This window comes from Miscanthus floridulus, chromosome 7 (genome assembly GCF_019320115.1).
Source record: "Miscanthus floridulus cultivar M001 chromosome 7, ASM1932011v1, whole genome shotgun sequence".
Taxonomy (NCBI): Eukaryota; Viridiplantae; Streptophyta; class Magnoliopsida; order Poales; family Poaceae; genus Miscanthus; species Miscanthus floridulus.
In genome coordinates this window covers 11,666,879-11,683,509 of record NC_089586.1, presented here as the reverse complement: position 1 = coordinate 11,683,509, position 16,631 = coordinate 11,666,879, and the positions used below count along the sequence as shown (strand labels likewise).

Below are 16,631 nucleotides of genomic sequence, written 5' to 3'. Positions count from 1 at the left end.
ACGTCCTCAACCGAAAAAAACTGAAAAATAGAAAGTTGTAGATCTGGTCGAGATCTACAATTTTCATATAACAATCATCTTCGTCCATCATCGTTTCAAAGAGTTATGATTTTTCTAATGTCGAGTCTTGTCACGCCAAACCCGGTGGCACGACAAAACAATATTGTCACGCCAACGGGAGTGTCGTGGCAAGGTTTTCCACGTCGGAAACGCCATCCAACGTGGTAGATCTTGTCGCGCCAATGGATGTGCAACTATGTTATTTTGTCATGCCAGCCGGATTGGCACAACCAAAAGGGTTATATCAGCAAAATATTTTTAGACGCGGTTATTAATAAAATATTGAATAAAAAAGGATTAAAGATAATAAAAAATCCTAGGAAAGTAATGCAAATTTTGGTCCACTTTAGGTGGCATTTCTTAATGGAGTAGGTGGGTAATTTAAAGATGAATTCATTAGTTACTTTATGTTGTATTCTGAAATAGTAAATGTGGGTAATTATATAGAAAAGAAATAATTTTGATACTATTTTATATCAATGGTGATTAGGTTATACCGAATTGGTGGTCCGATGTTTCTGATTTTTGTGTGATTTTCTATGATTGTTTTGCGAAAACTGATGAATATAAAGATCATTGGTCGAGAGTTCAAACGTTGATGAATATAAATGTACTATATCCAAGTCGGTACCTTTATTTTTCCCAACTAATATGTTTTTCCTCCTTATTGCTCGATTGTCTCTAGCACTTTCGCAATGATGTTCCATGTTTTCTTGATTGATATTGAGGGATATGATTAATCATACGGAAAAAACTCTGAAGTAGAATACAAACCTCAATTCACTTGGCTAGAGAAAGTAGTTTGGGGCACTCCCGGCGGCAGGTGGTGCACCTTGGCTGTTCTGGCGGCGAACCGTGTCATCTATTGTCTCTAGCCCTTTCTCACCGCTGGTCCATGTTTTCTGGATTGATATTGAGGGATATCATTCACTATGTGATACTGTGTATTTACCGAGTGTGAGTAACACTCGGTAAATAGTGCTACACACTCGGCAAACTCTTTACCGAGTGCCACACTCGGTAAAGTGGACTCGGCAAACAACGACTCGGTGAAGTTATTTTACCGAGTGTCCAATATCGGCGCACTCGGAGTAGAGAGTTACCGAGTGCTACAATGACACTCGGTAAACAATTATGACTTGACGGTCGTCAGCCTCCAAACTGACCGTTAACGGCGACGTTTACCGAGTGTCATTAGCAGCACTCGGTAAATAAATTAGCATTTCGTGATTAAAACAATTCCGCAAATAAATTTTTTGAATAATGTTTACCGAGTGTAGCTCCTAACACTCGGTAAAAGAATAACCATTTTCGTGATTAAAACAATTCCGCAAATAAACTTCATGAATAATGTTTACCGAGTGTTCCCACTCGGTAAAAAGTAGTCAAATATTTCCGAGTGGGGACGCGGCACTCGGTAAAAAATGGCACACTCGGCAAAATTCACAGAATCAGAACCAATTTGGTTCTGTTCGCTGTTTTACCGAGTGCTACACTCGGTAAAACTGATAGAATCTCTGTTTTACCGAGTGCTACACTCGGTAAAATATGTCCACGGAATTTTTTTTGTTTGTTTCAGTGCATATCGAGTCACAATAAGCAACAAAATCACAGGAAATTATAATAACATGACAGATAGGCAATATATATCACATATATGTCCACAAATGTCACATCCACTCACAATAACCAACATATGTCGACAAGCACCATGCAAAGTCCACAAACACCATCAACATATGTCCAAAGTTCAACCAAGTCCACAGTTCAACATACAAAACATTCAAACAAGGTCGGATGGCCTGTCACATGGTCGGAGGCCTGCGGAGAAACAGAGTCAGGTCCAGGTCTTGATCACCCTGCATATCGTTGTTCGATCCAGCTATAGAAGGTCCCTAGAATGAGATTGCACATGTGAGTTATCTAGATCAAAGCAAATTCTAAGGTCTAAGCTATGGTAGGTCAAACTAAGGTATAAGTCGAAGGTAGCTCTATATGACACGAAAGTGAAGAGTGCATCTAAGTGACTCACAGGAGTGCCGTCGCGCGGAGGTGGAGGCACCAACGGTATCATCGGCGGCGGCGGAGGCGGTGGAGGCTGGCCCATGCTCTGAGAAAAACGGGCCATGTACTCGTACCAGTCCTTGTGCGCCTGCTAGAAGGCCTCAAGCTGGGCCTGCACTCGTGCCCTCTCCTGTGCCAACTCGGCCTGGTGCGACAGCTCGAGGGCCTAAAGCTGGCTCTGTGAGGCCTGCTGTGACTCCTGTAGGGCTTCAATCTGGGCCTACAATTATTTATCACATAGTTAGAATGCAAATAAAGAACGAGTAGAAATTGAATGGACAATGAATGCAACAGAACTAACCTGGAGTGCTACCACCTGGGGCTGTGAGCGTGGGCATATGGCCGGACTCGAACTCGTGCTTCGGGCTCTAATCTGGGCGAGTGTCTGAGTGTTGGCCGTGTCTATGGTGCTGTTGCCCATATAGTACCGCCCGTGTGGCTTACCTGGTCCCAACCTCATGACGATGTCACCCTTGAGGTCAGCGGTGCTCGGATCAAATTCTGACCCATGGATCTCTCTCGCCATCGCCGTGTACTCGCTGAGGCACCTGTGCACGCTTGGGTTGTAGTATGCCTCGGGCGGGTCCTCCGGGTTGTAGACGAGGTCGGGGTCCTTTGCCTTGCCCTTGTGTGCCAAGGCATATGCCTTGAACGAGGTGCACTCCTGGCTGGGGTGGAACCGCGTCTGCAGGAAGAAGCACAACAATAAGATATTATGCATTCAGAAGTTAGCATAGCAACAACGAAATGAAATCCGCGTACATATCTGGCTGCATATTCCTTGAGGGTAGTGGGGCCTTGTTTGTGCGAGGAACCCTGCATCATCGCATGGCAACGTGAGCGTACGGTGTGATATTGCTCGTACTCCTCACTCAACCACTTGTCCACAATGGCCTCCCAGCAGTTGTCCATCCTCGCACACCAAGCAGGAGGCACCTGCACGTACACGAGCACATGACAAATCATAAATCAATTTCAGTGCAATTAATCACAGACGATGTAATCTCATGTTTACCGTCAAGTATTGCTCCTTAGTCAGGGGCAGGTGCACTGCCTGTGCTCTGGTGACTCTGTGTCCTCTGCGGGCATGGTAAATTCTTCTACACAGGAGCTTTGTCTCGTAGAAGAGGTCCTGCACTCGGTGAACACAGACTCTGTTCACCACGTCATCCGTGTCCTCCCTATGTACTCCCTCCGCCAAGGTGTAGTAATCCTACAAGCAAATACAGTCAGTAATATACAATTAATGTGATGCTATTATCAGCATAGTGCGATGAACACGTACCCACAACTCTTTCATCACCCGGTCGGCCTTGCTGTTATAACACCTGCTAGCTCGATCAGTCTGATCACTGGCGGCGTGCCAGTGGGACCACTTCATGGCGGGCTGCACAACACCATTGATCCTCACCATCCCGGGGTAGTTTGCCCTGCACAGAAGACCTAGGATCCCGTTTACTCCGCGAGAGTGACTCCCTGGGATCACCATTTCCCAATCCCTCCACAAAGTTATTGAGATTGAATATTAGTTTCTGTTATAACTTAAAAACCTGTGAAGTAGTGTTAACATGCAAAAATTATTTACTTAGTTCTGGAGGGTCGAATCACTGGCCGTCTCTGTATGGGTAAGTCTGGGAGGCGCGACGACCCTCGCAGCCAAACCGTAGGCACCCCATTTTCCTCTGCCAGCAAGTCGGCATCCTCCTCGCGCTCAGCCCGCTCGGCCTCATCCTCCCTCCGTGCCTCCTCCACCGCCTCCGCTATCTCCTCCCTGGTCTCCTCCTCCTCATCCTCCTTCGTGGCCGCTACGAACTCGTCGTCGTCGTCCTGTGGAGGAGGTGTCGGCTCTCGACGCCCTCGTCGTCGCCGTCCTCCTCCTCCACCCTGGGCTCCTCCTCCACCCTGGGCTCCACCTCCACCCTGGGCTCCACCTCCCTAGGCACGCCCTCGTCGTCGTCCTCCTCCTCCCTGGGCACACCCTCCACCCTCAGTCTATGCACGCCCTCCTCCTCCACCCTGGCTAGACCCCTCGCCACTAGCCAGTAAGGTCATAACCGACCTAATCTTCCTGATTCCACCGCCCACCATCAATCACCTGCAACAAAAGGAATAAACTATCAGTACGCATATACAAAAGTAAATGTATCATACATGTATAAAAGAGATGCAAAATAAGTAAATGTATCATACATGTATAAAAGAGATGCAAAATAAGTAAATGTATCATACATGTATAAAAGAGATGCAAAATAAGTAAATGTATCATACATGTATAAAATTGCCATAAGTACTACAGATCTTACATGTACTAGAAATAATCATCAAGATCATCGATAGGTGGGCCAAAAATCTCATCATCGCTATTGTCGACGTAATTATGATCGTCTCTCAAAGTCTCATCACTAGCGACACTGCCTGAACGGTGTTGCTCAAGTAATAACAAGTCCTTCGCGTTGTGAACCTCCTCTCCATCATCCCCATCAACAATGACCGTATCATTGTCTACTTCCATTGCGAGATCTACATCTAAGACAATCTCAAAACTCCCTTCTAATCCTTCTTCTTGAAAGAACTCTCCGTCATATGTGTTTGCATCGATGTTATAATCATCATCGTTTGGGACGGGTACTTTACCATGCGGCGATACCTTGTACACAACATCATACGCCTTAAGACGGTCTTTGGTTTGGCACGGGTATGAGAGATAATAAACTTGCGTGGCCTGTTGGGCCACAATGTACACATCGTCTCCTAGCAAGACGGATGACTTTAGAACTTCGACTAACCTAAGCTCAGGGGTCTTTATCACTTCTTTGGGATCAAACCAATGGCATTTGAATATGACAGGACGAAGAGGTACACAACCAGGAAACTTGAGTTTGTATATTTCTTCAATTATTCCATAGTAGTCCAACCCATCTGTGCCTGGCGTGAAAACACCGGTATTTGTGGTTCTTCGATTCGGCTGACTCTGCTCGTGCCGAGTTGTGTGAAAGCGATATCCATTGACATCATACACAGAGAATGACTTGACCCTAAATTCAAATCCATTGGCAACTTGCCTCAACTCGGCACTCATAGACACGTCAGTTTTGGCCTGCTAGTTCAAGTAGGATGATTCGTTATATATTTGTCGAGTTGAGAGTTAAGTACAAACAACAAATGAAATTGAACAGTACCTCCTCCTTGAACCAACAAATAAAAGTGGGATTTCGTTCTCCCACGCCATGTCTTAGAAGGGTTTCAACTTCCGCTTCGGTGGGTTCCCTCCGTGATGGACGATGGTAGATGAGAACAAATTTGCTGTAACAGCCATTAACAAGAGGGTTGGATGGGTGCATGCGAAATATTGACAAGAAAAGAAACAAGTTTGTGTAAAACTTACGCAATGTACGGGCCAACCTCTTCAAGGTTTCGCAACACATACAGCTGGATAGAGCGCCACTCTTCTAGGCTCAACATCTTCAAGGTAGGTTCACTTGCACTTTTGAGTTGCCCTCGGAAAAGGCTGAGGGTCGACTGATTGTCGGCAGCATTGTAACGAGGGGGTGGATTATGCACGTTAGGAAGGTTGTTAGCATAGTATCTTGTTGTGAAGTATGACACCTCCTCCATAATGGATGCCTCTGCACAGGAAGCTTCAATTTTGCATTTATTTTTGCATTTTGTTCTAAGAACCTTTAGGCATCGCTCAATTGGATAGCACCAACGGGCATGCACAGGGCCCCCCATTTTTGCCTCATATGGTAGGTGCAAGAGCAAATGTTGCATCGGATTAAAGAAGCCAGGGGGAAAGATCTTCTCCAACTTGCAGAGCAACACCGGGGCCATTCTTTCCATTTCTTCAATCTTGGTCCGAGATATCTCCTTAGCACATAGCTTGAGGAAGAACATGCTCAACTCTGCCATCACTCGCCAGATGTGATCAGGGAAATAGCCACAAACCATCACCGGAAGAAGGCGCTCAATCCATATGTGGTAATCATGACTCTTGAGCCCTGTGATTCGCATGGTACTTAAGTTCACACCCCTCCTCCAATTCGCTGCATACCCATCAGGGAACATCAATGATTGGAACCATTGAAGAACTTCTTTCTTTTGGGCCCTCGTTAGGACAAAGTCGGCCTTAGGCTTCTTCCATGACTTCCCGCGTAAGGGAGGCAACATGTTTAGCTTTGGTCTATCGCACAGCGTTGCTTGATCCAATCTAGCCTTGACATTGTCCTTTGACTTTTCCCAGTCCATGATTGTGTGAAGGACCGCCTCGGCGAAATTCTTTTCAGTGTGCATTACATCAATGTTATGTGGAAGGAGGTCCTTAAAGTAAGGAAGCTTCCACAAGCACGACTTGTGTGTCCAGGCATGCTCTTTTCCATATCCCACGAAGCCCCCCTTTTCATTGTCGACCACAAGACCATCTAACATCTCAAGAACCTGAGCACCTGTCATCATTTCCGGTGCAGAGTCTTCCACTGTGACACCTTTTCGAAAGTTCTTCTTGTCTCTCCTGAATGGGTGGTCAAGAGGGAGGAATTGTCGATGTTTGTCAAATGAAGAAAACTTGCCCCCCTTCTCCAACCGAAAGAACTCCACAGCTGACTTGCATATCGGGCATGGCATCTTCGTGTGAACACACCAGCCACAAAATAACCCATAAGCCAGGAAGTCATGCATGGAATAATGGTACCAAATATGCATTATGAAGTTTGTCTTTGTGAATCGGTCGTATGTCACTACCCCTTCGTCCCATGCACGGACCAAATCGTCTATCAAAGGCTCCATGTACACACTCATATTAGCCCCTGGGTGTCCTAGAATTATAAGTGACAAGAAAATATTTTGCCGTTGAAAGGCGACGCCAGGTGGGAGGTTGAGAGGGATGATGAATACGGGCCAACATGTGTATGGTGAAGAACCCATTCCATAAGGATTGAACCCATCAGTTGCCAGTGCAATGCGTACATTACGAGCCTCGTCAGCTTTGTCGGTATGCTTCCGATCGAAGCTTTTCCATGATTCACCATCGGATGGATGTATCATCTTGTTAGTGTATCGGCGTCCAGTTTTGTGCCACGTCATCTGTTTTGTGGATTCCTCGCTCATGAAAAGTCGTTGGATCATCGGTATGAAAGGAAGGTACCTCAGGATCTTTGCGCCGACTTTTGTTTGCGTCTTCCGACCATCACCAGATTCTAACTCAATGTACCTAGATGCCTTACACTTCGGACAGTACTTATCGTCAGCATGTTCTCCCCTGAATAAGATGCATCCGTTCGGACAAGCATGTATCTGCTCGTACGACATCTTGAGTGCACGAAGGATTTTATTTGACTCATACGTGTTCTTTGGCAGAACGTGATCATCCGGAAGTAGGGTGCCAACTACTGTCAATAGTTGATCGAAGGATTCTCTACTCCAGCTAAACTGGGACTTCACAGCCATTAGACGTGCAATGGCATCCAGTTTAGAAACATTGGTGCACCCGTGAAGGGGTTGTTGTGCCACATCCAACATGGTGTAAAACGCCTTTGCAGTTTGCTCTGGCTCCTGCTCTGCACTTCCTTCATCGAAAGGCATGTCATGGTCATTTAACATTTCTGCCACCCCGGCTTCAGAATCAAACTCCTCGATCCGTTGTCTCACGACCTCTTCTCTCGCACGATGGCATTCACCATGCATGGTCCACCGGGTATAGTTCTCTACAAATCCATTGTTGACAAGATCTTTAGTCATCTCCTCATATGTTTTCATTGCCTTGTTCTTACACTTCCTACAGGGACACCAGGCATGTCGCCGTCCGTTTGCAAATGCCTTTGTCATGAAATCATTGGCCTTCTCAATCCATTCATTTGTGTATTGACCCCTCTTGTGATAGCCCGTGTACATCCACTAACAGTCATCCATCCTAACATATAGACGATATTGCAGTTTAGAGCAATAGAGTAGTAGTGCTAGAGAAAAACCATATGAGATGATAAAGAGACATTCATGTTCTTGGTCGAGCATCAGCAGGTTTTATCGAAGATTGAGGTAGAGCATTAACAGGTTTTGTAGCGTGTCTCAACCATATACCCGAGCACCAGCGCGCGCCTAGCAGCACAACCATGTGGCTAGCGCACAAAGGGGCGCTAGGTTCTGTCGCAGCACTATAGGTCACATGGCATGACACTACCACAAACAAATCACCGATGACAAGCCCTAGTTACTAATGAATAGATTGTTCAAAGATTTTGGACAACAAGAGTGATATATTTAGCAAGTGGAATACATGTTGATGAGATAGGTACATACTTGTTGATAGCATGAGAAACTTGGACTGGATCATGTGGAAAAAAAATAACAAAAGATTGGATAATTTCCATATATTTTGGACAGAAAGGCAACCAATATATAAACATGTATGCTTATAAAAATTATTACCGGTGTCGCAGCACTAAAGGGTAAAAACTGCCGCTTCTCCTTTGAGGAGATCGATCAGAAGACAGTCAGTAGCAGCAGCAGCTAGCTAGCTTCTTCTGACCGAATCACTGATCAGCGTAAAGCATTCAGTATGCACTGTTAATGTTAAAGCATAATTAAATGCATGTACTCCTAGTACTCTATATACCCTTGAATGCCGCCTCGGCCTTCATGTTCTTCCTGGTGCAGTCGGCGCATTTGGCGAGGCCGACGACCACCAAGGAGGCCTCGCTGGAGGCAGCGCTTGCGACGGCGATTACCATCAGCACGGCGCAGACGCCGGGGAGAAGGCCCCCAAGTGCCGCAGCCATGTTTGGAGGATGGATAGATGGATGACTCGATGAGATGGAGAAAGGCAATGGAATGCTTGCCTTATATAGCCCTATGCATTGATCAAACACAGCTCGATCTTACATGCATGCACGCATGATCATGAGGTGAGGCGCGCCAGCACACACATAATTTTGGCGCCGAAATTGCAGACCGGCCGGGAATTAATGCCGTCCATTTGAGTTGATCAATCACTTCATCAGGTTCAGCAGACCGCTGTGCTATTCTTGCAAAGCTGGCCGTGCCCAAAAACCAAGAACAGTATATATTTGGACTAATGAACCAGGGGAGGAATAAAGGGCCACACCATAAGAATCAGCATCTTTATCCCTAGCAAAATCTTCACATTTGGAAACTAAAAAAGGGAGCTTCATTCATTCTCTGGCGACTACAAGATCTGCACGAGCACTCCTCGTTTCATTCACAGTGTTGCAATCGACTGAACTTATTAAGGCACTACTTTGATTCGAACCAGCTTACTGGTGGACAGGAAAGGACAAAGAAGCAAACTAACGTTCTTTGAACTAGGGAAACAAGCCTAGCTGACATCGAGCAATCGAAGGGGCAGAAAATTCAATTTCTTTCGCGCACCTGGAGAAGGCCGCGGCCCTGGCCGTACAGGTACAGCGGACAAGTCGCGGAATCAGTCGAGCTCGTCGTCGCGCTCCCTTCCGTGGTCTTCGTCTCGGGCGCCAGATCGAGGCCAGGGAAGCCGCAAGGATGGGAGCAGGTGGCACGGCCGTCGCCAGCCGGCGAGATGCAAGCTTCCGGACGGTGAGTGTGAATGGGCAGTTCGGCACGGGAGCGAGCGAGAGGGGAACGGGAACGACAGGCGGCGGTGGTGGAGGGGAGGAGGCGGCCGCGGTGGTGGGGAGGCGCCGGCGACAGCGGGGAGGCGCTGGCGACGGCGTGGAGTGGAGGAGGCGCCGGCGACAGCGTGGAGCGCACGGGCGCGGGCGCGGGGAGGCGCGGGCGCAAGTGCGGGGGACGGCGGCGGTGCGGCGGGGATGCGCGGGCGTGTGCGGTGTGTGTGTGTGTCTGTGCACGATTTGAGGGCGAAACGGCTGGTACATGTGGGCCTGGTACATGTTTACCGAGTGCCCAGATCTACGGCACTCGGTAAACAGAAGCACCACAGCCCAATGACATGTGGGCCTGGTACATGTTTACCGAGTGCCTAGATCTACGGCACTCGGTAAACAGAAGCATGGCAGCCCACTGTGGCAGACAGGTGGGCCGTGGCTAACCTTTACCGAGTGTTTGAGGTCACACTCGGTAAAAGTATCCATTATTTCATGCAAAACAAAAATGAAAAAATGCCAATTTAATCCTAAAATTCACCAAACTTTCACATGAACTATTTCATGTCATCTATTTACTATCTAAAAAATTCCAAGTTCAAATCATAATGTTGAATTTCACTCTTAATAGAAATCCTACTCGTCATTTTGAATGTTTAGCGTCTCTTTGGGAGATGTACCGGTTCGGCAGCGACGAATGTAAAAATACTTCTGAAACGTTATGAAAATTTTTCTATAACATAGATGTATGCTTCAATGTTAATTCTTCCAATCTCGTGATTTATCGAGTTCGATTTTAATTATTACAATTAAATTTACATGATATGTACCTAATTTTCATAAAGAATGAAAATTTTGTGAAATATAGTAAATAAATCGAAATAAACACCATATTTTGGAATGGAGTACTAAATATCATATGTGGATAGAGGAAAAAGAATGAAGGGAAAAACAAGAAATTTGGTTGAATTTTACCGAGTGTTGCGCCAATACACTCGGTAAAAGATAGTATTTACCGAGTGTTGTGCACTTACACTCGGTAAAACTTTATTATTACCGAGTGTGACACTCGGTAAACATTTTCGGTCTTTTTTATTTGCTATGAGCGCTTGATGGGCGGAGCTGTTGTTACTGTGATGTTTGCTGAGTGTATGCTCATAACACTCGGTAAACATGTCATGCCGTGATGCCGTTTGGCGCACGGGTGGTATCCTAGGTGACGTGGCACCTCAATACCGAGTGGTTGTTTTTACCGAGTGCGCCCCTTCGGTAAACTTGAAGTTTTAACGAGTGTCTGAATTTATCGAGTGTGCTGACTCGGTAAAGCGGTCTACTACCGGGTGTTTATGTTTTCCGAGTGTTGGCACTCGGTAAGTACTGTTTTCCGAGTGCCCCGACTTTTGACACTCGGTAATTGTCGGGGCACTCGGTAACTACACAGTCTCCGGTAGTGATTATATTAATCATGCGGAATAAATCTGACGTAGAATATAAAAAAACGTCAATTAATTCGTTTGGCTAGAAATTCAATCAAGACCGTAAACACCTGGAAGTAGATATATGCTTGTGTTCCACTTTTGCTTTTGAATTTAGAATGTTGAAATAGATCCTAAATTGGTAGGTGTATTAGTTGACACTAATCTATTGTCGTAGATCCCTTTTCGGCATTGATTCATATATAGTTGTGGTAAGGGACAAACGTGCTTACCGTGTGTTGTTTGGGGTCATTGTCTGGCGGCAGTGGCTTGCACTCCCAGCTGTAGGTGCATCTTGGTTGTTCCGGTGGCGAACGTAGTTTGGGGCACTCGCAGCTGTAGGTGCACCTTCATTGTGGCGACTGGTGAGAGCGGCGAGCTCTAACAGCAAAATCAAAACTTCCTGATGAAACCAGGCATACGCGTGCGTTCCTACTAGCTATTTACCTGTCGCTTGGTGCCAAAAGTGCCTTATCAACCCAAGGAGTAGCATTTCGATTGTAAAACTTATCAGCAAATTTTAGCAAAAGTGCCATATTTTGTGCCTGGAGATTTAAGATACCAAGGCCACCTTCATATCCTTTGGTCGACAGGCTGCAGTCCAAGGAACTAGGCACTTGCCTTGTCTATGCAGATCCTTACCATCCCAAAGACAATTTTTCCTAAAACTGTCAATTTGTTTGATAACGGTCTTTGGGAATGGTGCTGAGCCAGTACATGGGAAGAGATGAAAGAAGAGAATTAACCAATATATTAATCTTCCATGGTAGGACAGCAAGCTGGAGATGCCGGCCATTCTTCTTTCAATTCTGCACACTAGCGGTAGAAAATCAACAACAGCTGGACGTGTGGTACCAAGGGGAAGGCCCAAGTAGGTGAAAGGAAGTTGACCGACAATGCAACCGAAAGTGGAGGCTAGATGTTGTGCTCTCTCTTCTGTAAACACGTGGAAGTAGATATATTCTTGTGTTGCTCTTTTGCTTTTAAATTTCGAATATTGAAATAAATTCTGAATTCGATGGTGTATTAATTGACACTGTCTAATGTCATAGATCCTTTTTCGGCATTGATTCATATATAGCTGTGATATGGGACAAACGTGCTTACCGTGTGTTGTTTGGGGTCATAGTACTGGCGGCAGCGGCGGGTGCTGTTTGGGGCACTCGCAGCTGTGGTGCACCTTGGTTGTTCCGTTGGCGAACATAGTTTGGGGCACTCCCAGCTGTAGGTGCACCTTCATTGTGGCAACCGGCGAGAGCGGGCGAGCTGAAAACTTCCTGATGAAACGAGGCATACGCGTGCGTTCCTACTATTTACCTGTGACTGGGTGCCAAATAAAGTTAGCGTTTTGCGTGGCCTATCATCGCGTAAGGAATGGCGTAAGGAATCGTCGCGTACCCGGCCGTACGTCTATATATACACGTGTCGTAGAGGCATCTGAATATCTACGACGACGTACGTCGACACGACTGTCTCACACTGAGCTCATCACCTAGTAGAGCTGCTGGGCCCGCAAGATGATCGTTGTTGAACCTCCTCCTCCCGCCTGGAAGAAGTCGAAGTGGCCGGAGGTGCTGGGCTGGATGGCGACGCCGGCAGCGCAGAAGATCGCCCACGAGAGGCCCGACGTGGCCGTGGAGGTGCTCCCGAAGGGGACGCGGATCGAACCGGACGGCTTCAACGCCGCGCGCGTCCGCGTCCACCTCGACAACAGCGGCTATGTCTCCCAGATCCCCCAGATCGGCTAGCTGCTACGGCTGGCTAGCCAGGCAACAGGCCCAGCTGGTGCTCTAATTTGTTTGGTGTCGTCATGTGTCCTCGTCGTCGTCGTCTGCTCATCAGTCATCACCGCATGCACAATGCATTGGTGGTGCCGCGGTCGAGCTGTACGTGTGTGTGGCCTGTAATAATGGAATAAGTACCTGCTGCGTCTTCTAGCTGTTGCCCTGTACGTGTGTGTGTGGCGTGTAATAATTTAATAATGGAATAAATTGTTGGCAATGTAAGTTGAAGCTCCAAAGTTTAAGCAGCCTAGATTTTTTTATCCTTTTGTTTGGAAAAAGAAATTGATGATGATGGGTCATGCAAGGATTTTTTCGATAAGGAAAGCTTTATTATTTCCAAGATCGTTACATCGAGATGATACAAAGACCTTAAAACACTTCCGGCCTCTATATAACAAGGATACACACAGCCTTATAAAAGATCTTAAAACAGAAAGATACACTAATAACACTCAATCCGAAGACTAGACTGCCACCCATGTGCCCGGGTAAAAAACTCCTTGGCCACCCGCGCCAATTGTTGAGATGCCGCTACAACCAAATCTTGTGAAGTTGGCTTCTGTAGGATAGCCTATTTACGAGGCCAATGTATAATCGAGTAGATAACCTGTAAAGGAGAAGAACTACGTTTCTTTTCAAAAACCAGGTCATTCCTACATAACCAAAGAGACCAGCATGTAGCTGCTGCTCCTAGCAAAGCTAACGATTTCGGTTCTTTACTTAAACCATAGAGCCAAGAACCAAACATGCTTGATACACTATGCGGTTGAGACAAGTCTGAAGCCGCCTGGATAACAGACCAGACAGCACGAGCAAAACGACACTAAAAAAAACAGGTGCTTAATTGTCTCATCTTTGTGACAAAAACAACACTGTTTGCTGTCATGCCAATTACGTTTAACTAAGTTGTCTTTGGTTAACACTATGTCTCTACGTAGGTACCGCAAAAATATCTTGATCTTCAACGGAGCTTTTAGTTTCCACAATCCTTTATTAATACTAGGGACATCATTATGGATCATTGCTAGGTAATGAGATTTAACTGAGAACTGTCCATTAGGATGCAAGTTCCAGCGAAATTCATCTTCTTGCTGGCTTAACACAATATTCGTGATGCGTGGAAGTAAATTGTTCCATGCCACTAATTTGTGTCCAATTAGATGATCTCTTTGCCAGGATAGAGTAGGTGGAGACGTGCTTAGCACTTCTGCTACAGTACCTGTTTATGCCGGGCTATGTTATAAAGGCAAGGATATTGTTGACGCAGAGTTGACTGTCCTAGCCACCTATCTTCCTAGAATCTTACTTGTGATCCATCTTGAATTGTGGAAGGTCCCAAAACGCAGAAAATCTCATTTAACCTTCATCAGGCTAGCCTAGAAATGCGAGTCCCTTGTTCTTCCATTGAACTTGAGAAAGAGGCCTAGATCCTAAATATTTTTTGCGTAGCATTTGTTGCCAAGTACCCTCAGTTGTGAGCAATTTCAAAAGCCACTTACTCAGAAGGGTTGTGTTCTTGATGTCTAAATTGTGAATTCCAAGCCCACTTTGGTTTTTGGGTTGGCATAATATGTCCCATTTGGCTAATCTGTATTTTCGTTTGTGTTCATCACTTTGCCAAAAAAATCTTGACCTAAAGTAGTCTAATTTCTTGAGAACTCCTTTTGGGATCGCAAAAAAGGACATCGTATACATTGGTAAGCTGCTAAGCACTGAGTTAATCAGAGTCAAGCGCCCACTAGTTGATAGATGTTTTCCTTTCCAGCTGTTGAGTCTTTTTTTCAAAACGTTCTTCTACTCTTTTCCAATCTGCATTTGAGAGCCTCCTATAATGTATAGGTATGCCCAAATACCTCATTGGAAAAGCCCCTTGATTACAACCAAAAAGCTCTGTATATTGGGACAAAGATTATTGTGCTGCTCCAAAGCAGAATATTTCACTCTTGTGGAAGTTTATTTTAAGCCCTGAAAGTTGCTCGAATGCACAAAGTAATAACTTCATGTTGCGAGCCTTTTCGAGGTCATGATGCATAAAGAGTAACGTATCGTCAGCATACAGTAGAATAGATAAACCTTCGTCAACTAGATGTGGCACTATTCCACTTATCTAATTATCTGCTTTGGCTCTTTTAATTACTATAGCTAGTATATTAGCTACACCCTGTTCTTTCGCAGTCGTAGGCGGTGGAGACGTTGGCACACAGGGTGAGAACACCCTGTTCTATCGGGATCTTCAACACCAGGTAGACATAATGGGGCACGGCCATGAACTTGGCGAGAGCTGGTTGGTCAAGGATGGCGTGGTTGGCGATGTCAAAGTCTACCACGAAGAAGTTCACGTACTCAGTATGGAAGTGGTCGGCGGTGCCAAACTGGACTGGCAAGGTGATCTACCCCAAAGGTTGGGACGCTCTGCCAGGTACAATCCCCCAGAATGAAGAATCAACAGGGACGAGATCGTCCTTTGTGAGGCCTAACTTAGTTAGGGCTCCAGTGAAGAGGAGATTGAGGCACTCACACCGTCGATGAGGACCTTCTTGAACCGCATGTTGCAGATGGTGGGATCCAGCATGAGTGGGAGACGCCCTGGGTATAGGGATATCCGCCCACTGGTCGGCCCTACTGAAGGTGATAGGGTACTCTGACCAGTCCAGATATTTAGGATCGACAACCGTTCGTACTTGATGATCGATATGACCTGCCGAGCGGTGAGTTTCTATTGGCGTTTGCTCTCGGAGCCGGCGTACCCTCCGAAGATTGTGGCGATGGTCTTGTTCGTATCTTGGAAAGCGGGTCGTGCATCCTTAGGACGCTCCTCCCCCTTGCCATCATCTGACTCTCGCCCTTGAGCCGCTGCCATTTCTACTCCTCATCGCGGAAAGCTTTGGCCATGCCATAGCATTGCTGCATGGTGTGCTTGCTATCCTTGTGAATTGGGCATTGACTGTCAAGGAGGTTTTTGTAGGCATCATTGAAATTGCGCTTAGCGCGTGGCTACTCTACGTTGTTGATGAAGTTTTCCGATCGGCGACAACGTGGCTATGCAACCCTTGATCCCTCTGGCCGATCATTATGATGGCATTCACGATCGTCGTAGCGCCTACCATGATCTTCATAATGTCGTTCTTCGCGGCGATCATCATCATGATGTGGGTGGCGATCCAAGCGGGAAGCACAAGCAACATCGTCCTTGAACTACCGATTAGCTTCTTCAGAGTCTGCGTATGAGTTTGCAACCTTGAGGAGTTCACCGATGGTCTGGGGCCTCTTGTGGTAAAGTTTGGAGTGCAGCTCCTAATGGTGGTGGAGTCCTCTGGTGAAAACGGAGATGGCCTCACTGTCCCCCATGTTGGGGATGGTATTCCTCGCTTCCGAGAAACGTCTGATGTAGCTTCGTAAAGGTTCCCCAGACGTCTGATGGAGTTTCTCTATATCATACTTCGTGCCAGGCTACTAACACGTTGCCAAGTAATTCTCAATAAAAACTCTCTTAAGATCATTCCAAGATTCGATGGAGTCATCCCCCAAGCCCATAAGCCAATTATTGGCAAATTGGGAGAGCATAACAGGCATATAGTTTGCCATTATGTCGTTGTTTCCCTAGGCGGCACGTACGGCGATCTCATAGAGCTACATCCACTTTTCAGGATTGGCCTTGC

The 16,631-nt window shown here is 46.3% G+C and overlaps 1 protein-coding gene across 1 annotated transcript; it reads right to left on the bottom strand.

Annotated features, from left to right (window-relative positions):
* Positions 1-9,486: 9,486 nt before the first annotated feature.
* On the bottom strand, positions 9,487-12,482 carry LOC136465067 (early nodulin-like protein 1). Its single transcript, XM_066463955.1, has 2 exons — positions 12,321-12,482; positions 9,487-9,951 (listed from the first exon to the last, which is right to left on the bottom strand). Exons 1-2 carry the CDS (start codon positions 12,480-12,482, stop codon positions 9,487-9,489), a joined length of 627 nt encoding a protein of 208 aa, XP_066320052.1.
* Positions 12,483-16,631: the final 4,149 nt, after the last annotated feature.

What these genes read in the sequence shown, in the direction of transcription:
- LOC136465067 (XM_066463955.1), bottom strand. Translation starts at nt 12,482, where the DNA reads ATGCCTCGTTTCATCAGGAAGTTTTCAGCTCGCCCGCTCTCGCCGGTT. An exon ending in AGCACCCGCCGCTGCCGCCA is followed by an intron (nt 9,952 to 12,320) that starts GTACTATGACCC and finishes AATCGTGCACAG; the next exon opens with ACACACACACACACCGCACA.